Raw genomic sequence first — 19,545 nt, forward strand, 5'->3', positions numbered from 1 at the left:
CCCAATCTCAGGCCCCCCAAGCCCGTTGGGGAGGTTTTAGCCCCAATCCCAGCCCCCCAGCAGCATTTTGTGGGGCCTCCCCCAGTCTTAGGCCCTTTTGAGGGGGGTTTTAGCCCCAATCCTGGTCCCCCCCAGGCCCTTTGAGGCAGTTCACCCCCAATCCCAGCCCCTTTTGGGGGGGGCTTCATCCCCCCTAGGCCTCACCCCCCAACATAGGCAGCCTCGTGCCACCGCAGCCACAATTTTTAAGGAAAAAAAACCCCACCCATCTGCGTGGGAAACCCGGCTTTATTGGGAGGGGGGAGGAGGAGGGGGCAGGACGTGCGCCCAGCGCCGAAGGCCCCCGCGCTCAGCGCCCCGGGGCCGGCAGCGCCCGCAGGCTGCAGCCCCGCAGCTCCCCGGCCAGCCGCAGCACCTCGGCCCGCTGCCGGCGGCCGGGCGCCTTGCCGAAGGCTCCTTCTTCCTCCTCCTCCTCCTCTTCCTCCTCCTCCAGGATGGAGCCGAGGCGAGGGGCGCCGCGGGCGCCGTAGGGGCGCGGGGCGTTGAGCAGCTTGCGCAGGGGCACGGCGGGCACGGCGGCGGCGCCCAGGAGCTGCTGCCGCGCGTGCCGCACGTCGCTCTGCCGCTGCCGCCGCTTGAACTCGTCGAGAGCCGCCGCGGTGGCCTGGCCCAGGCGCCGGGCCACGGCGCGCGCCGCCTCCGCCGTGGGCGCCAGCGCCGCGTGGCACCGCAGCACCACCGCCTTGTTCTTCGCCTGGTGCCGGTAGACCCAGGCGAAGAGCTTGGGGTGGCGCCCGTCGGCGCCGCAGTAGGTGATGCGGTGCAACAGGTACGCGTGGCCCGGGCGCCGGGCGCCCTTCTCGCCGGGCGCCAGGCGGATGCCGTGCGGCCCCAGCGTCAGCTTCATCTTGGTGCCGCCTCCGCCGCCGTCGCTCCTGGCCCAGATCTTGCCCACCGCCTCGTCGGTGCAGCCCTCGCCCTTGGCGTGCAGCGTGGCGGCGTTGCCCAGGTACCGCACGGTGTAGACGGGCTCCTCGCGGTTGAGCTCCACCGTGCGCCGCTTGCTGCGGAAGACGCTGCCCAGGCGCTCCAGCGGGCACTCGGGCAGCAGGTCGGGCCGGGCGCGCATCAGGCTGGCCAGCAGCGAGGCGTAGCCCAGCCCCGGCGCCAGGCTCTTCCCCTTGCCCTCGCGCTCCTTCTCCGCCAGCACGAACTTGCTGCGGCGCCAGGGCAGCATGGCGCCTCCGCCGAGGGCTCCCCCGCCGCCCGCGGCGCTCGCCCTTCCCGCGCCGCCGCTATGGTGCCCCCGCGGCGCTCGCCCTTCCCGCGCCGCGGTGAAGCTCCCGCGCGTCTCGCCCTTCCCGCGCCGCTACGGTGCTCCAGCGGGTCTCGCCATTCCTGTGCCGCGGTGGAGCTCCCGTGGGTCTCACCGTTGCCTGCTGCCGCGATGCTCCCGTGGGTCTCACCGTTCCTGCACCGCCGCGATGCTCCCGTGGGTCTCACTGTTGCCTGCCACCGCGATGCTCCCGTGGGTCTCACGGTTCCTGCACCACCGCGATGCTCCCGTGGGTCTCACCGTTCCCGCACCACCGCGATGCTCCTGTAGGTCTCACCGTTCCTGCACCGCCGCGATGCTCCCGTGGGTCTCACCGTTCCCACGCCATGATGATGCTCCCGTGGGTCTCACCGTTCCCACGTCGTGATGATGCTCCCGTGGGTCTCACTGTTCCCGCACCACCGCGATGCTCCCTTGGGTCTCACCGTTCCCACACCGTGATGGTGCTCCCGTGGGTCTCACCGTTCCCGCACCGCTGCGATGCTCCCGTGGGTCTCACCGTTCCCACGCCGTGATGATGCTCCCGTGGGTCTCACCGTTCCCGCACCGCCGCGATGCTCCCGTGGGTCTCACCGTTCCCACGCCGTGACGATGCTCCCGTGGGTCTCACCGTTCCCGCACCACCGCGATGCTCCTGCAGATCTCACCGTTCCCGTGCCGCGATGATGCTCCCACAGATCTTGCTGTTCCCGCACCGCCGCGATGCTCCCGCAGGTCTCACCATTCCCGCGCCACGATGACGCTCCCGCGGCCGAGCTGCCCCCCTGCCCCCGCTCCGGTTTGGCGAGGGGGGGCCTGCCCTGCCCCGGAGGGGTCTCCCGGCCCCCTGGGGCGCCCTGCTTCCCTGCCCGGCTCCTGGCTCGCCACCCCAGCCGAGGGGGCGGGATGCGGATGCTCTGGCGGCCCTGCGGCGTGGGATTGGGGAGGGGGGGGAGGAACGCGGAGCCGCTGGGCTGCCGCAGCGGAGCCGGCGGTCCGAGACGCAGCCGAGCGCTGCGTGAGCGGCGGCGGCAGCAGCGGGGACTCAGCCCTCCGTGGGCTGCTCCACCTCCCCGGGCTGCGGCAGCGCGTGGGGAGCCAGCAGCCTCGCACCCGGCCCCCTCCCCGGGTGGGAAAAGCCCACCCGGAGCCCAGGCATAGCCACCCCCCCCCCCAAAAACACACACCCACCAAAATGCAAACCCCAAGGCGCTGCGGGGAGCTCGCGGCCCGGCACCGGGGCTCCCCGTCGCTCCAGCCCTTGGCGTCCCCCCCCTTAACCCCGCTCCCTGCAGCGGGAATTAAGGCAGGGTGGGCAGCAGTGATTCCTCTCCCCCCCCCCAAAAAAAACGGGACCGTGGCGGCTCCCGGCCCCCGCACGAGCCGCCCGCCAGGGTTGCTCTTAAAATCCAGTCGTCCCTCGAGGCGTTCGCCGCCGGCCGCGCTGCCGTCGGTGCAGCTTGCGGACGCGGCTGGCTCGTCGCCGGCGGTTTTTCACTTCCTTCCCTTATTTTTTATTGTTGTTGTTGGGTGGTTTTTTTTGTTGTTGTTGTTGTTTTGGTGATATTTGCGAGGACGGTTTAAGGGGGGGGGCTGTTTTAGCCAAGAACACAGCTTTGCTTTTGCTTTTTTCTTTTCTTTTCTTTTTCTTTCTTTTTTTTTTTTTTTTTTTTTTTGCAGGAGGAAATAACGGATTTCGAAGCTGGATGGGCGTCTCCGGGTATTCCTAAGGCACCGGGCAGCGTCTGAGCTGAGCCGTTACGGCCTGGCTGCCTCCAAAGCGGTCGGATCTGACAGGGCCTCTTGCAGCAGATCCGAACCCTCCCCGAAAGCGGGTGTTTGCCAGCCCGGTTATTTATAGCTCCCGCGTTATCCAGGCCCCCCCCCCCACCGCTGCCGCTCCGCGAGCGGTTTTCGTTTGATCCCGCAGCTTTTTGGCGCTTTGACGCGGTGGCGCCTGCGGCTGCCTGCCCGCCGCTCGCTCCCGGCTCGCCGTCTCCGGGAGCTGCCGCTTGCTTCTTGCCGCCGCTTCCCAGGCAGCTCCGCAGAGCCGATTCTTTCCCGAGGTTTTCTGGAGGAGAGCGCCGAGCCGCAGCGAGAGCTGCCGGCCCCGGGGTTGGGTGTTGCTCCTCCCGGAGCAGCTGCGATATCCCCCCCCCCTCCCTGCAATGGCAATATCCTTCCCGTAACGGTAATATTCCCCCTTGCAACCGCAGTTTACCCCTCGCGCTGCAGCCCCGCAGCTGCGCTCTGCCCGCCGCGCTGCGTCCCCGCAGCCCTAGAGCTCTCGCGGGAGGCCGGTCATCCGGCAGCGGGGCAGAAGCCCCGTTCCCCCTCCGATTCCTAATTCCTCCACCCCCTTGGCAATTCCCGGCGTCCGCTCCGTGCTCGCGCAGACCGGGACACCCTGCCCGGGGCGGCGCTCCAGGGCAAAAGCAGCTTTTCAGCCAGGTTCTTCAATGCAGAATTTTTAACTGTTAATTGAGAGGTCTGGAAAAAAAGCTGATTTTTCTTTCTTTCTCCCCCCCCCATATTGTTTTACCTCACTAATGAGGAACTGGCGTTTTTCCATTGTGTTTTCCCGCCCCCGAGGATGTTTTACGACATTTTCCCATTGAGTCATGTAACCGCTTTGCTGCTGGGGAAAAAAAAATAAAAAAAAACGCAGCGATAGTTAATATTTAGCCGATCCCACCAGGACGGTGCCAGACCCCCAAAAAAGAGCCAAAAAGGGTGAAAAATGGTGTTGAGGGTGGCGGGTGGGAACGGAGGAGCGGGAGGGCCGAGTTCCCGCGGTCCCGGCGGCCGGTTCCCGCGGTCCCGGCGCCCCGTTTCCCACGCCGCCGGGGGCGTTCTCCGGCCTCGGGGGAATATTTAACCACGGCGGCGGCGGCAGGGCGGGGCGGGCGGGCAGGGCGGCGGGGTGATGGAGCGGGGCTCCGCGCCGGAGGCCGAGCGCCTGCGGGCGCTGCTGCGGAGCAGCCGGGAGGCCAAGGCGGCCGCTTACTGCCCCTACAGCCGCTTCCCCGTGGGCGCCGCGCTCCTCACCGCCGACGGCCGCATCTTCTCCGGTAAGCGCCCGGGAGGCTCCATACGGAGATATGATTGACTGATTAATTGATTCCCCCCCCCCCCCGGGTAAAGAGGAAAAAAAAAAAGTGTTTCCCCCCCACCACCACTTTTCACCTAGGTTGCAATGTGGAAAACGCCTGCCTCAGCCTGGGGGTGTGTGCCGAGCGCACGGCCATCCAGAAAGCCGTCTCCGAGGGCCACACCAGCTTCAAGGCCATGGCCATCGCCAGGTGAGGGGCCGGTGCCTGCTTCCTCCTAGGGAAAAAAATAAAAAATAAATAAAAATAACCCCCCCGCCTTGGTCGTGCAAGGGCCGGAATCCGGGGTGGGGGGAGGAAAGGAACGGAGCCGCGGCGAGGCGGCATGCGGAGCCCGCCGGCCGGCCTCAGCTTCGCCTCCTCTCCTCGGGCAGCGACCTCGCGGACGACTTCATCGTGCCCTGCGGCGCCTGCAGGCAGGTCATGCGCGAGGTAAGCAGCTGCTCCGGCCCCGGCGAAGCCCCCTGCAAGCGCTCTGCGCGGCCCCCCCAAAGCGCTTCCCGCGCTGCCGCCCGCGGGAAAATTTTCCACGCTGTTCCCATGGTGCCGGGAAAATTTTCTGTGCCATTCCCACAGCGCCGGGAAAATTTTCCGCATTGTTCCCACGGTGCTGGGAAAATTTTCTACGCTGTTCCCGCGGTGCTGGGAAAATTTTCTGTGCCATTCCCGCAGCGCCGGGAAAATTTTTCACACTGTTCCCACGGTGCCGGGAAATTTTCCACGCTGTTCCCGCGGTGCCAGGAAAGGGCTGGTTTTTACCCACGCCGATTTTCTCGCTTTTCCCCCAGTTCGGCAAGGACTGGGACGTGTATCTCACCAAACCCGATGGCACCTACATCGTCAAGAGACTGGAGGAGCTTTTGCCGCTCTCCTTCGGCCCGGAGGACCTGAGGAAGCTGTGATTTTTGGGGGGGGGATGAAGAGGGGGGGACGAAGCTGCACTGGTGCCAGCCGGGCTCGGCGCCCGCTGATCGACCCAGGCGCCGCTTTGGCGCTCGATGATGCCGGATCTGCGGGCCAAGGCCGGTGGCGGCGGCAAGACTCGATACCCGCTTTAAGCTTTGCCTTCTCGCCGCCGCCGCCGGCAAAAGCCGGCTGAATCCGTAAATCACGTCGAGCCCTAAATTTGGGAAAAATGCAAAATGCAAAAAAAGCCGAATTCTTCAATTCCGAATAAGAAGGGGAAGCAAAAAGGGAAAGTTTCATAAATCCCAGGGGTTATTAATAAGCTATAGAGCGTAGCAAACGGGCAATTCAGATTGCACAATTTATCGCAGAGGGCTGTCGTCAGCTCGAGCGCGTCCTTTGCTCGTTGATCGCTGGCTTCCGTGCCTCGCTTTTATGTCTGTGCGAAGGCACGAGTGGGGAGTGGAGGTTTGGGGGCTTTCGGAGGGTAACGCAGCGGGTTTCCGTTCCCAGCGCAATGCCGGGTTGTGACTGCTCGGTTCATTAAATGATGTGCAATGACAAAAATGGATTGATTTTCTATTCTGGATCCGGCAGTACGGCGGAGGGCCAAGCAGCAGCGTGCAGTGCCTGTGCATCATGCAGCGCCCATGCAATGGCCGTGCAGTGCCTGTGCAGCGCCCATGCAATGGCCGTGCAGTGCCTGTGCAACTGGCTGTGCAGTGCCCATGCAATGGCCGTGCAGCGCCCATGTAATGGCCATGCAGTGCCTGTGCAGTGTTCAGTGCCAGTGTGGTGCAGTGCCCATGCAATGGCCGTGCAGCACCCGTGCAATGGCCATGCAGCGCCTGTGCAGCACCAATCCAGTGCCCATGCAATGGCCGTGCAGTGCCTGTGCAGTGTCCATGCAATGGCCATGCAGTGCTCGTGCAGTGCCCATGCAATGGCCATGCAGTGCCAATGCAGTGCCCATGCAATGGCCATGCAGTGCCCATGCAACGGCCGTGCCGTGCTCGTGCAGTGGCTGTGCAATTGGCCATGCAATGCCTGTGCAGTGCCCGTTCAGCACCCGTGCAGCGCCCATGCAATGGCCATGCAGCGCCCATGCAACGGCCGTGCAGTGCTCGTGCAGTGGCTGTGCAGTTGGCCATGCAGTACCTGTGCAGTGCCCATGCAATGGCCGTGCAGTGCCTGTGCAGTGCCCGTTCAGCGCCCGTGCAGCGCCCCGCCCCGCCCCGCCCCCCCCCGCCCGGGCCGTGGCCTCTCGCGCCGCGGTCGCGCGCCCCGCGGCGGCGGCGCTGGTGGCGGCGCGCGGCGTGACGTCACGGCGCCCCGCCCCGCCGCGCCCCGCCCCTCCGGCGGCCGTTGGGGCCGTTGGGGCCGTTGGCCGCCATGGCGCTGCGGCTGCTGCTGGCCCGCGGGCTGCGGCTGCTGCCGCGCTGGGGGCCGCCCCGCGCCGCGCCGCGGCCCCTCGCCGCCGCCGCCGCGCCGCCCCGCTCCCGCCGCTGGTCCTGGCTGCCGGCCGCCCGCGGCCTCCTCGGCGGCGCGGCGGCGGCGGGGCCGGCGCGGCGGGCGGCGGCGGCGGCGAGGGGGGGCCGCGGCGGCGGCGGCCTGGCGCTGGCGCTGGCGCTGGCGCTGCTGGAGCCGCGCGTGGAGGAGCAGCGGCGGGCCGAGGCGGCTTGCCGCCGCATCCAGGTGCGGCCCGCGGGCGGCCGGCCCCGGGCAGCGCCCGCAGGGGGCCGGAGGGGGTCCCCGGCCTTGGGCCATAACCTAAAGAGAGTCGGGGGGGGGGACCTGCCCCGGGCATAGCCCAGAGAGGGTCTGGGGGGGTCCCCGGCCTTGGGCTATAACCTAAAGAGAGTCTGGGGGCGGCCTGCCCTGGGCGTAGCCCAGAGAGGGTCTGGGGGGGTCCCCGGCCTTGGGCCATAACCTAAAGAGAGTCGGGGGGGGGACCTGCCCTGGGCGTAGCCCAGAGAGGGTCTGGGGGGGTCCCCGGCCTTGGGCCATAACCTAAAGAGAGTCGGGGGGGGACCTGCCCTGGGCGTAGCCCAGAGAGGGTCTGGGGGGGTCCCCGGCCTTGGGCTATAACCTAAAGAGGGTCTGGGGGGGGGGCCTGCCCCGGGCATAGCCCAGAGAGGGTCTGGGGGGGGCCTGGCCTTGGGCTATAACCTAAAGAGAGTCGGGGGGGGACCTGCCCCGGGCATAGCCCAGAGAGGGTCTGGGGGGGGGTCCCCGGCCTTGGGCCATAACCTAAAGAGAGTCGGGGGGGGACCTGCCCTGGGCGTAGCCCAGAGAGGGTCTGGGGGGGGTCCTCGGCCTTGGGCTATAACCTAAAGAGAGTCGGGGGGGGGGACCTGCCCTGGGCGTAGCCCAGAGAGGGTCTGGGGGGGTCCCCGGCCTTGGGCTATAACCTAAAGAGAGTCGGGGGGGGGACCTGCCCTGGGTGTAGTCCAGAGAGGGTCTGGGGGGGTCCCCGGCCTTGGGCCATAACCTAAAGAGAGTCGGGGGGGGGACCTGCCCTGGGCGTAGCCCAGAGAGGGTCTGGGGGGGTCCCCGGCCTTGGGCTATAACCTAAAGAGGTTCTGGGGGGGGGGCCTGCCCCGGGCATAGCCCAGAGAGGGTCTGGGGGGGGCCTGGCCTTGGGCTATAACCTAAAGAGGTTCTGGGGGGGGGCCTGGCCTTGGGCTGTAACCTAAAGAGGGTCTGGGGGGGGGGCTGGCCTTAGGCTATAACCTAAAGAGGGTCTGGGGGGGGCTAGCCTTGGGCTGCACCCCGGAGAAGGCCCAGAGGGGTCTCCTGCCCTGCGGCAGCCCCTTGGGAGATCTCTGGAGGCAATTATCAGGGAACCCCCCCACACCCCTCCGAGGGGGCCTCGCTGGGGAGCCCAGAGGTTCCCCCGCCCCTTGGGTACCCCGCAGGGAGGAGGTGGCAGCCTGCCGTGGAGGGGCGGGGGGGAGGTCTCAGACCTGCTCCCCGCAGTGGGGCACCCCGTCCTCTGTGCGCAAGCCCCTCGGACACCCGCCACCCACCACCACTGCTTGCAGCCCCTACGGGTGTCCCTCGGGTGTTGGCAGGGCCCCCAGCGGCCTGGGGGCGTTTCAGGCTCAGGGCCGCGGTGATGGGGGCGGTGAGGCAGCGGGCCTTTTGCCAGGCCTGCCAAGCAGGCTGCCACCTGCCCGTTAGCTGGTAGAAAATACGTTCCTGCAAATGTTCTGCTTTTCTCTGTAGTTTCTCAAGCTACTTTCTCTCCCCCCTTCCTTTTTTCTCTGCTTTCAGCCCCCTTGCTGGGTAATTAAATTTTCTGTCTTCCTGCTCCCCTCCCTTAGCTGTCTCTGAAGCTATTTCCCTTTGCCTCAGGACATGTCCTTAGGGCAGTCAGCGATGTGCTGAGGTTGTAACTCACACAGGAGAGAGCTTGTTTGTGTGTGTGTAGGAGGGATCTGTAGCGTTGATAGAGCTGTGGTCTGCCAGAAACGATGATGTGTCCAGAGGTACTTTCAGATTAAAACTCCAGACGTTCATCTACATTGCTGTGACTTTGTAAGGCGGGTTTTGGGCCTTGATCCATGTTCGTATCCATGCTTCTTCTGAGAGGGATGCTGCTTTCTTCAGTGCTTTTGCCCCTGAACTCTTAATTCCTTTGCTTTGTTTTCCCATGTCTCTTCTGAATTCCTCCCCCAGTTTGTTCTCACCTCACTGATTCACTCTTCTTCTAACTAACCAACTGTCATATTCAGCTGCTGCAAAAGCTTGGGGCGTTGTTTTTCCATCTGTTGTTGCTCTTAATTGGATTTTCTTATAAATGTTATTTTGCTGAATTATTTATAGAAGAGGGGAAAAGTGTTTATTTTTGTGTGTTAGTGTTAGAGAAGTGTTTATTTTTATATTTGTATATTGTTTATTTTGTAGATAAGCAAATGACTCCCCCTTCCCAGCCCTCTTCTATCCATGCATCTCCAGCACCCTTGGAAAGGGCACCTTTGGTAAAGACTTCCTGTCGGGGAGAATTTGTTTCTGACCTAGAATATTTTGCCCACAAAAATATTTTTGCTATAGTTACACGGGTTTGAGTCTTAATGTTTAGGCCTCGGTTGCAATTTTCAAAAAGCACCAACCCAATAGGGCAGCTGTAGCCCATGTTTGGAAAGCTCTCTGAAGTGAACTGGCACTTTCGTGGGTTCTGCTCGCCCTTTCCTAGGGATGACATGAGGGTGCAAAAATACTGAGACCTCTGTAACGTGGGCCTAACAAGCATGGAAGTTTTGCCACTTCATAGCTGTTACAGTTTGCCTTGCTGTAGAATCATTTTTCACCAGAAAACAAAGAAAAAAAAGCGCGTTTACCTATTTTAAGTTAGTCAAGCGTAGCATAAGTACCTCTCAGGCAATGTAGCTGCATCTATACTAGGGCTTTAAAACCCCTCACTAGACATTCTGCCCATAGACCCTTTCTGGTGTAGACCAGCTTGCAGTCTCTTCACTCCTGGGACAGAGAGAACAATTTATTTGATTCCTCATGTTATTGCTAGGCTTCGTGTTCTTGCAGAATCCTGGGCTCCTCAGATTACGCACAAGGTATCATTAAATGCTTGGTTTGTGCTGTAATGCTGAAGATCCATTTCTGCAATTGCTTTAATCGGATCTAAGTGCAGGCTGCTGCTGAAAGGAGCACCTCTAGCCCCGGCTGTATGTTCTCATCTGCTGCTGCCAGCACTGTTTTGTGTAGCTGACTGTGAAAATTTAGTTTTCAGCTAACTAGTTTCCTTGTCTGACTCACTGTGCAGCCACGTGGATGCTAATGCCGACCCCCTGGATGGGGTAGGGATGTCTAGACGGGAGAATGCCATTTTGTGGCAGGATATGCTGTGCTGGATTAACCACATCTTCATTTGGAGTATCTGTGTGCAAGTTTTCAATGCCTTTTCTTGGTGTGTAGTTTACTGTAGATAACATAGCTGGGTGCAGTGGAAGGAGTTTACCTTTCTCCAGGCAGTTGTTGTCCCTGTGGAATATGTGACCGCATAAAACAGCTTAAACAGTAAAATATGTTTTGTCTCAAAGTATTGAATACTTTATTTTTTTCTGTTTTTGTTCCTTTCAGACAGTGTTTGTCAGGAAGAACAAACCACTGAAAGATCCACTGGGCTCTTTCCGCTGGCAGGGCTTCAGACTAGAAGAGTATCTCATTGGCCAACCCATTGGGAAGGGCTGCAGTGCAGCTGTGTATGAAGCAGCTATTCCTTTGTCTTGTGATCGTCAAGGGAGCGTGGAGAGCAACCATCTCGCAGGAGAGGGGCCAAGCATACGGCCGAATCGTGGCTCAGCTTTACAGGGTGCAGGAGAGGAGCCTGGTCACGAACACCGACAAAAAGCGGCTTTTCCGCTAGCTATCAAAATGATGTGGAATATTTCGGTAAGGAGACGATTCTTAATTTATTTGTCTGTCACTTGGAAAGTCTGGGTGAAATGTTTAACGCTTAAGTGTTGAAAGCTCTAATTATTTAGCGTGCGACGAGTATGTCAAAACAAAGCTGCTGGTATATAACATTGGAGCCATAGATTGCTGGCGAACAGTCACAGATTGAGGTCACGAGTGTTCCTCGTCCTTTGGAGTCAGCACCACCGTGATGCTGGAGCGCTGCTGTTGGTTGAGTCATCTGTTATGGAGGTGGCGTTTCTGGAAGTAGTTTTGTTGACGTTACCTGTAATGACAAGCTTTAAGAGCTGGAAGGAAATGGAAAAACACTTGTAACAGTGGTTTAGGAATCAGTGTCCTGAGAAGGCAGAGGATGAAAACAGATTTTCTTCTGTGGAGTGTGGCTTAGGTGTGAAATGGTCAACATTGCTTCTATGACAAGGGGGTAGTTAATTTACCTGCCAGCTCCCCTTACAGTGAAAGAAGTGGGTGAGACCAGTCTTAGTAAGTATTTTTCAGCCCGAGTGACTCTCTGATAATCCATATTCTCAAAATGAATATTCCACACACACACACACACACACACACACACACAAAACATTCGATGTGTTTTTTCCCATTGAAAAGTTTTTTGCATCATCTGATGGGGCAAGTGGATATTCAAGTACAGTCCTCCAAAATGCCAGCATCTGAAATCTCGTAGGTTTGATAAATATACTGGCCTTTAGCTGTGGGCTTTTTCAGTTAGTTTTTAAGTTGAAAATGGCTGTTAATATATAGCTCAACCTGTTCTGCAACACACCAGAGAGTATCAATTAGTAATTTCTGCAAAAAAGCCATGTTTTGTGGTTGAATTAGAGGATAAGTGTAAAGAGACAAATGGCTTTCTGCCTTGAAATAAAGGACTTGCTGCATTCCTGGGGAAATTGCTCGAGTAGTTAATGGCCTTCGCTGTTTTCTTTTTCTGGTTAGAGAAATGTGTCCCTTATATCTAGTCTAAATTGATCTAACTTCAGCCTCCTTGAGATCTAGTGCCAGTTTCTGGATTATCCACTTTCAGTTTGTATTGAGACCGGACGATTTTAGAGCTTAAGGTTTTCAAATCAATGTTGTGTGTAATTGCTGTTGTAGGCTGGTTCTTCGAGTGCCGCCATCCTCAGCGCTATGGGGCAGGAGCTCGTTCCGGCCACAGGGGTTGCCTTAGCTGGAGAGTACGGAGCCGTCTCTCGCCACAGGTACGGTACCGACGACAGCGCGGTGTCGCGATGCGCTAGCTTTATCCGTCTCCAGCCAGCAGTTCGGTTTTGCACCACGCGTGAGGTTTCTGTTACAGTTCTTCAAAAAAGGTAAAACGTAAATTGGGGGATTATCAGTGACTAGGCTCAGGCGCTGTGCGTGTGTGTTTTGTCCAAACGATGGTGCCTCCAGAGCTGCAGTGTACCTTAAACATCGCGCAGCGGAGTGCTTCCGTCTGACTTAGAGATTTTTCTCTGGTGTGCTCTTCTCTAGCACTATTAGGAAATTGCTTAGCAATACTGCTGTTCAGATACTAATTTAACACAAACCTGTTTACTTCGAGGAGCGGTACGGTGGGATCTACTTTGGATCTTGTAAGTGGTCTGATGGGTGACCGTGGCAAGCCACTTTTATTCCCCGAGCCTTGGTTTCCCGATATGTAAAATGCAGCTGTAAAATGCTTTTATATCTGCAGATGAAAATACTGTTTTTGCTGGGAGGAGCCACTTCTGACAAATACTTTAAATGTGTATTCTTGTGCCTTTTAATTACAAAAAATACACCTATAATCTGTAGTAATTAGAATGTATCAAAAAGACAGTCAAATGAAATTTGACCTAACATGAATTTCGCTCTACACAGGGTGCAGAGAGGGAGATGAAAGTTCTGTTCTAGTGCAGGTCACTGCATGTATGAAACTGATGAAAACTGATGAGAAAGAAAATGGAAAATGCCTTAGTTTTTACACTTTCACCTGAGTGAGAAATAAGCAAACAGCATGTATGTGGAAAATTGCATTGCAGCTTAAATTATCCTGAGTTTTGGAATTACTTTTTTGTTCCAAAATCCTTTTTTCTTAAAAAAAAAAAAAAAAAAAAAAAGAAAAAAAAAAGAGAAAAAGAAACAATGGAACCCACAGTCCAGATTGTCTGATTTTAAATTTCAAATACATCTCAGCTGCCAATATGAATGAATAATAAATGCTGTTTGGTATGTTGCTAGCCTAAGAATGCAACAGATAAATAGATACTTGGCATTCAAGGGATGAGAGGAGAGAGGTCTGTTTTGCAGATACATACCTTCATTTCAGTGAACACTTCCTGCTTGTGCCATATACTAGAGCATTTAAATTGATATGCTTAGTGTGAGTTTGACCTTTGGTTTATGCCTAACAGCGTAATCGATTTATTTGTTTTTCTTTAAAGCTGTTGCAGTTCTTTTCTGTGACCAGCTGTGCCTTTGTTAGTAATAGGCAGAGTAGTATGTAAGGGCTAGTAGTGTTTGAATAAAATTACAGATTGCATTTTGAGCGTAACCATTTCCAGCCAAGCTTAGTTTGTAATGCAGGTAGAACACAAGTATTCCCTGTTCAGCCGTTGCATTTTGGAAAATCCAGTTACCACACAGTCTTCCCAACAAGCGTAGGTAAAGTCATGGTCTGAGTACCCTCTGCTGGTGTAACAGCAGACAGCACAGTGCTGATGATGACAATTCAGTGTTTCCTGTGGGAAGGGCCACGGTGCACTTTTAATTCTGGACAAAGTGCTGGGTCCTGCCCGCTTCTGAGGGTGCTTTGCATCAACACTGGAATTGCTGGGCTTGGGTGGTGGTTAGGAAATTGGGAGGGAGCCCGTCCAGTTTGCTGTCAGTATTCTTTATAACGTCGCGGTTTCCAGGGTTGTGAACGTTTGAGTCTGTGCATGACGGTTCTTCTTTTAAACTGTGTTCAGCAGCCTTAGTGCTCTCTGTGGTAGGGCTTTCACTTCAGAATACACATACTTGAAAATGGCTTTGGAATCTTGCTGTGGGAAGACGTGCTGTATTAATGAATAATGAATTCAGAAATAAGGGGTGTGTGTGGTAAAACTGAACAGTAGAGTGATCTGATTTGTGGTAACAATACTTTTGCACAGAAAACCTGTCTTTGGGAGGAAGAAATTGCAGCCTCATCCAAATATAATCCAGGTGATCCGAGCCTTCACATCCTCTGTCCCTTTGCTGCCTGGAGCCTTTGCGGAGTATCCTGATGTTCTGCCGTTAAGCCTGAATCCCAGAGGGATTGGTCACAACCGCACGCTCTTTCTGGTGATGAAGAAGTAGGTGGAGAGAAGTTTGTTACATTACTTAGGACTTTCCCTGAGACTGCCCAGTGGGGCTGTATATTCTGCTGCTACATGGATCCTTGTAAAGATCTGGCCTGGGTTGCTGCCAAAAAGCAGATTGTGCTCTTGGAGATGCCCCTCCTAAGACCTGTTCCAAATCCCTGAGATTTTAACACTTGTTAAATGATGAAGACAAGCTGTTTCTTTTTTAAGAATTACTTAAAATGAATTTAAGAACTGATGAAATTGTCCCCATTTGTCTGCTGTTCTAATTCTGAACTTTGCCCTCTGCTTGTTTTGCTTATATGATCCGTATTAGTAGTCTCTCTCCACTTCCATGCAAAATGTAGAAGCCTCTAAGAATTATCTTAGTGTACCCTGAGACCCTCATCATATTGTATAAGAGGATTATTTTATCTGAAGTTAGACTCATGTGAAAGTACTAGATTTAGGTGGTGGATGCTGTTGCAAAACAAAGGATTTGAGAACAGTGGACAGGGGAGCGGTGTCAAGTTAAGGCTGGGAGGTGGGAAGGCAATTGGAAATTCAGAAAGAATTTGATACATATAAGTGTGCTATATGTCCAGCCAGACACCGTTAAGGTTGAACTGTAAGCAGTAAGCTTCCGGGATGCTAATTCAGATGTTTTCCTTGTGCTGGCTAGTTATCCCTGCACCCTGCGCCAGTATCTGAGGGAGAGCAGTCCGGATGCTTGTCTCGCCACGATGATGATTTTACAGCTGTTGGAAGGCGTGGACCATCTTGTTCGACATGGAATAGCCCACAGAGACTTGAAGTCTGACAACATCCTGGTTGAATTTGATTCTGGTACGTAGATGGCTAATAATAAATGGCAAAGAGTAGGGAACTGATAAAGTTAAGTCATGCACAGAAATCATGTAGCCATGTAGGTATTTGGGGAAGCCCTACCCAGGTATGCATTTGGGAAAAAATGATCATCAGAGCCTTTCAGGGATCTCCATTTTGATTTTTAGCCTACTACTTGCTGTCCTTGTGGTACTTTGGAAGTCATTTATCCTGTCTGTGCCTCAGGTTTTGTATCATTAAAATGGACTTGAAAGGACTGTTGAGTCCAGACTTTTGGCTCTGTCCTTTCTCACTGGCCCCATAGCACAGAGCACTTCTTAAAATCCCACCTCACAGTCAGGTTAATGCTGCATCTTGGGATCATTAAACATCAATTGACAGGTGAGAGAATGGACAGAGTATTAAAGCCAGACACGTTTTCATAATCTTGTTCTCCTGTCATGCTCTTTAAGTAAAATTTTAGTTACCTGAGCTCTTGTTTAGCATGAGTGAGATTCAAATGGACAGCAAATGATAGCAGGAAGCCAGAGCTGTGTAATTAAAGATCTTGGTACAGCAGTTGTGGGAGATTTTCAGAGGTTCTTTCTTTCTTTTCTTGAAGGAAAAGCTTCTCTGAGGCTATGCTGAATGCAGCTAAGAACGATTTAAAACATCAATTTTTCAGTATCAGAACCTGGAGAAGAATTATTCTATTTTTGACTTGTCATCAGGACAACAGCTATTAACTAGTGCAAACACTTTCCAGCCTGCCTTTGCTATAGATAAAAACAAACACAGAATTTAGAAGATTTTTCCATGTTTCCTCCATGCCTTATGAATTTTAATTTCCATGATAACAGCAAAGTTTTGTCATACACATGCCCTATGGGGAAAAGCAATGTCCTCTAAAGAGGAACTGGAAGAATAGATTGTTGTTGTTGTTAAGAAAAGCATTTTTTCACCTAATACTACAGAGGGGGAGCAGGAAAACAGTCTGTGGTTATACTGATTCCCAGGGATATTGAGATTGTTCCTGAAGACTGTCTCTGATGTTGATGTTTTGAGGTATCTGGTATGGCCAGGTACTCCTGAACTGACTGCTAATTCTGCTGACCCTGTGTCATGTGCAGCTGGCTGTCCTTGGCTGGTGATCACAGACTTTGGTTGCTGTTTGGCCGATGAAAACATTGGCTTGAGGCTGCCTTTCACCAGCTCCTATGTGGATCGAGGTGGCAATGGCTGTCTTATGGCACCTGAGGTAAATCCACCTATAGTAACTGTGTTGATAACACTCGTGCTGCTGGCGGATATAAAAGTTTCAGTCCCAGTTGCAGTGCAGGCTGCGAGAGATATGTCGTGAACTTGAAAAAAAAAAAAAAGGTAAGATTAAGTCTAGAAGTAATGAACCACAGGGGGGATGAGTGAACATCGCTTCCTCCGTGAACCTTGCCCCTGTGCACACACCAAGAAATGCAAATGCTGCCTTAAATGGCCTGTACTGATACTTGTTTACATTAATACCTACTGAAAGTCTCTGCGATCAGATCAATCATTTTCTAACCGTTCTTGCTTCTTGGCATACTCATTCATGCGTTGCCCATAGTTTGTTACTGTTTAACTGTTCTCACCTGGCAGTCTGTTAGGGAGGGTCGTCTCCCATAAGGCAGTATAGGAGATGCGTGTTTTGACTTGAGTTACGGTTGTCAAATGTCTCTGCATTAATAGATAAATTAAAACAAAAGTCGACTTTGGAACTGTGCTGAGCAGTTGTCAAACTTGTACTACCTTGAACACCAAAAAATGAAACATCATCAGTCGGTGTTACGAGGCAGTGTTGACTTTACCAATAAAAAGTTTGTTCTGTAGGCCTTTCTCAGGCCTTGTTCTGTGAAGCTGTTAAAGAAGTTTGTGCAGGAGTCCTTGTGTTGTGACACTGCTTATTTTTTGAGTTAAATTCAAGGTGGTTATGAAAATATGGTTCCCTATTATTTCTGTAATGATAATAGAGGCAAAGCATCCGTAACTGTCCAGTCTAACTGGCGTGCCTTGCCTTCTATTGCTTACCATGCAGGTGCAACACTGGTTTTGTCCATACATCTGCTATCTATATCTTAAATCCCTAAGTAAAATATCCCCCAAGACTCTTAAGCAGTGTGTGAGTGCTAGTCAAAGGTAGGAACTAAAGCCTGGAATCAGATGATGGAGATCATCCGTGAGTCCCGGTGAGCTGAGCAGTGCATACCAATAAGAAGTATTTACCCCGGAGATTTAGATGAAACACTGTCAGTTTGTCTCCCTGTATTACAGTGGAAAGGCTGTGTTGACCCTTACTAAATTGTTTTAACAAAATGCCTAGTTAGAGCTGTTTATTGCAACTTCCCCATTTCTGTGGCCTTTTTGCTGCAGGTGGTCACAGCATCACCTGGTCCAGGCATGGTGATTGACTACAGCAAAGCTGATGCATGGGCTGTTGGAGCAATTGCCTATGAAATCCTTGGCCTAGTCAATCCTTTCTACGGCCACGGAGATTCATCTCTGGAAAGCAGAAGTTACCGTGAAGATCAGCTGCCAAACCTGCCTGATCACGTGCCCCTTGAGGTGAAGCAAGTGATAAAAATGCTACTTCAGAGGGATCCCAACAAGGTGAGACACTGCCTTGAAGGAGGAGTCTAACCGGTCTTCTAGAGTATTGTTTGCAGATCATCTGCCTTGCAGGGCTCCAGGTGCATGACTTGTTATCCAGATGTCATTGCACTGTAGATAATGATTGAAGACAAGCATAGATCTTTGCTGAGGTACAGCGTGCTTCTTGCATGGGTTACTGAATAGTTGGCAGGTATCAGTGGTCAAAGGGAGTCAGTGAACAGACAGTGAGTTGGAGGGTTAAGTGCAATTACCTGATAATAACATTTGTGAAGAGCTTTTCTGTTCACAGTGACCCCACAGTGCCTTAGAGGAGGCCTGGGGGCCTTCTAGCATTATATATCCCTGCATGCCTTTGACAGGAGTTCAGCGAGATCAGCTAATTTTCCCTCTCCCTCTTTTTTTCAGAGATTATCTGCTAGAGTCGCTGCTAATGTGCTTCACTTAAGCCTCTGGGGTGAAAGTGTTCTAGCCTCTGAGACCCTGAAGCTTGACCAGATGATTGCCTGGCTTCTCTGCCAGTCTGCGGCTGCTTTGCTTATGGACGGACTGGTGGATAAAAGCAGGGTGGAAACAAAAATGAAGATGTGCTTCTTGGCAAACCTGGAATATGAAGATCTCTGGGCAGCAGCGTTCTTGTTGCTGTCCTGGAGAAACCAGTCTGGGTGAAGGGTACAGTCTGAGGCGTGACTGTGCAGTAGATAAATGGCACTTTCTCAACACACATAGGAATTCGTCTTTTCTATCTGCCTGGAATCCTTAAGTACTTTAGGGAAAAAAAATCTGCAGGCCTGTGTATGTGTTGTGTAAGAGGTTGTGTTTACCTGTAGCAAGCGTTACACACTGTCGTTCTCTTCCTGTTACAAGAAACGCCCTTGCAGCATTACTGGTTTGGTGGGGGTTTGCGGAACTTGCAGGTGTCTCCAGGTGTGTGGTTGGTTTTGTTCACAGGTGGGGGTCTATGGTTGACTGGTAAGTCACAGACTGAATGAAGCAGGTTCCTCTTCAGAAGGTGTGTGTAGGAGGAGGTATTGTATAGCTGCTTTTTACACAGAAACATCGCAAATGGAGGAAGCTGAGCTGGCAAAAGTAGGGGCAATCTTCTTAGGGAAACCGTTGTGAACCCTGCTCTTGTTAAGATTGTATTCCTCTGCAGCCACAAACATATCTTGCTATAGTATGGCAGTCCAAAGGCCTCCTTGCTGAGAGGCTGACCTGTAGGGTGAGCATCAGGAGCTGTTCGCTTCTTGGGACGCGCACAATTAAATACGTAGCTAGCGGTATGGAGAAAGGCAGAAATACGCTGAATACAGAAGCCTGCTGATGCCCGTTTCCAGAGCGTTGTAATTCTGCAGAACCTGGCTGCTGAAGGATCCCAGGCTGAGTCAAGTTGTGTCCAGTTGGGGATAATAATTAAAGTTAAATAGAGCTAAAGAGCGGTGCCTGCCTAAGGAGTTTAGTGAGTTTCTGTTCTGTATTACATGCCCGGCTTTTCTGTTTAACGATGAAGTAATATCCTTTGGTTAGGGAGGGTAAGAGACATCAGTTATAAAATTTAATGATTTTTTCATTAATATGATGGTTTTTGTTTTACATCTATACTTGCTGGTGTTTAAAGAAGCTTGGGGAGAAAGTTGTTTATGCTTGTTGCACAATAAATTGGAGGTTACTTGCTGATACTGAGTGGATTCTCTGCATCTCATTCATCTCGGTTAATCGTATTCAGATTTTAGACTGTGGTGGCGTATGGGTCACTGAAGTGCTGGTTCAGTGATACCGTGCGGGATCGTTCAGCCCTTTCCAGCTGTGCCCCCGGAATACTCCTCCAACTGCAGTTTTCCAAAGAGTAACCCCCCTCCAGCTGGAGGGACGCAGTTCGCACTTTCGGCGTACCTACTTCTTGCTCTCACGGTTGCTAATGTGCTTGCCGCTCTTGCGGTTTCCAGGTGGCTGAGGCTGCGTGTCAGACGGCTGATACCGCTGAGCGAATCGTCACGCCGCGATGGGCTCT

The 19,545-nt window shown here is 53.9% G+C and overlaps 3 protein-coding genes and 1 long non-coding RNA gene across 5 annotated transcripts; 2 read left to right on the top strand and 2 right to left on the bottom strand.

Moving 5' to 3' along the window:
• Positions 1-302: 302 nt before the first annotated feature.
• FAM43B (family with sequence similarity 43 member B) lies at positions 303-2,453 on the bottom strand. Its single transcript, XM_062593500.1, has one exon. The coding sequence runs from the start codon at positions 1,235-1,237 to the stop codon at positions 350-352; it is 888 nt and encodes a 295-aa protein (XP_062449484.1). The 5' UTR covers positions 1,238-2,453; the 3' UTR covers positions 303-349.
• A 543-nt stretch (positions 2,454-2,996) lies between these two features.
• On the bottom strand, positions 2,997-6,556 carry LOC134150029 (uncharacterized). Of its 2 annotated transcripts, none has more exons than XR_009960575.1 (4): positions 6,490-6,556; positions 4,502-4,642; positions 3,858-3,950; positions 2,997-3,416 (listed from the first exon to the last, which is right to left on the bottom strand). It is a non-coding gene; the product is annotated as an uncharacterized LOC134150029 (long non-coding RNA). The 2 variants fall into 2 exon arrangements; XR_009960574.1 differs by having other exon boundaries at positions 3,858-3,953.
• On the top strand, positions 4,241-5,347 carry CDA (cytidine deaminase). Its single transcript, XM_062593501.1, has 4 exons — positions 4,241-4,386; positions 4,506-4,617; positions 4,800-4,857; positions 5,214-5,347. The coding sequence occupies exons 1-4, from the start codon at positions 4,242-4,244 to the stop codon at positions 5,325-5,327; spliced, it is 429 nt and encodes a 142-aa protein (XP_062449485.1). The 5' UTR covers position 4,241; the 3' UTR covers positions 5,328-5,347.
• A 150-nt stretch (positions 6,557-6,706) lies between the features above and the next one.
• Positions 6,707-19,213, top strand: PINK1 (PTEN induced kinase 1). The gene is made up of 8 exons (XM_062593520.1): positions 6,707-7,026; positions 10,432-10,743; positions 11,878-11,981; positions 13,896-14,078; positions 14,749-14,912; positions 16,022-16,149; positions 17,298-17,534; positions 17,943-19,213. Exons 1-8 carry the CDS (start codon positions 6,724-6,726, stop codon positions 18,201-18,203), a joined length of 1,692 nt encoding a protein of 563 aa, XP_062449504.1. The 5' UTR covers positions 6,707-6,723; the 3' UTR covers positions 18,204-19,213.
• Positions 19,214-19,545: the final 332 nt, after the last annotated feature.

This window comes from Rhea pennata, chromosome 22, assembly GCF_028389875.1.
Source record: "Rhea pennata isolate bPtePen1 chromosome 22, bPtePen1.pri, whole genome shotgun sequence".
Classification (NCBI taxonomy): Eukaryota; Metazoa; Chordata; class Aves; order Rheiformes; family Rheidae; genus Rhea; species Rhea pennata.

What these genes read in the sequence shown, in the direction of transcription:
- FAM43B (XM_062593500.1), bottom strand. Translation starts at nt 1,237, where the DNA reads ATGCTGCCCTGGCGCCGCAGCAAGTTCGTGCTGGCGGAGAAGGAGCGC.
- CDA (XM_062593501.1), top strand. Translation starts at nt 4,242, where the DNA reads ATGGAGCGGGGCTCCGCGCCGGAGGCCGAGCGCCTGCGGGCGCTGCTG. An exon ending in AAGGCCATGGCCATCGCCAG is followed by an intron (nt 4,618 to 4,799) that starts GTGAGGGGCCGG and finishes CTCCTCGGGCAG; the next exon opens with CGACCTCGCGGACGACTTCA. An exon ending in GCAGGCAGGTCATGCGCGAG is followed by an intron (nt 4,858 to 5,213) that starts GTAAGCAGCTGC and finishes CTTTTCCCCCAG; the next exon opens with TTCGGCAAGGACTGGGACGT.
- PINK1 (XM_062593520.1), top strand. Translation starts at nt 6,724, where the DNA reads ATGGCGCTGCGGCTGCTGCTGGCCCGCGGGCTGCGGCTGCTGCCGCGC. An exon ending in AAATGATGTGGAATATTTCG is followed by an intron (nt 10,744 to 11,877) that starts GTAAGGAGACGA and finishes TTGCTGTTGTAG; the next exon opens with GCTGGTTCTTCGAGTGCCGC. An exon ending in GGAGCCGTCTCTCGCCACAG is followed by an intron (nt 11,982 to 13,895) that starts GTACGGTACCGA and finishes ACTTTTGCACAG; the next exon opens with AAAACCTGTCTTTGGGAGGA.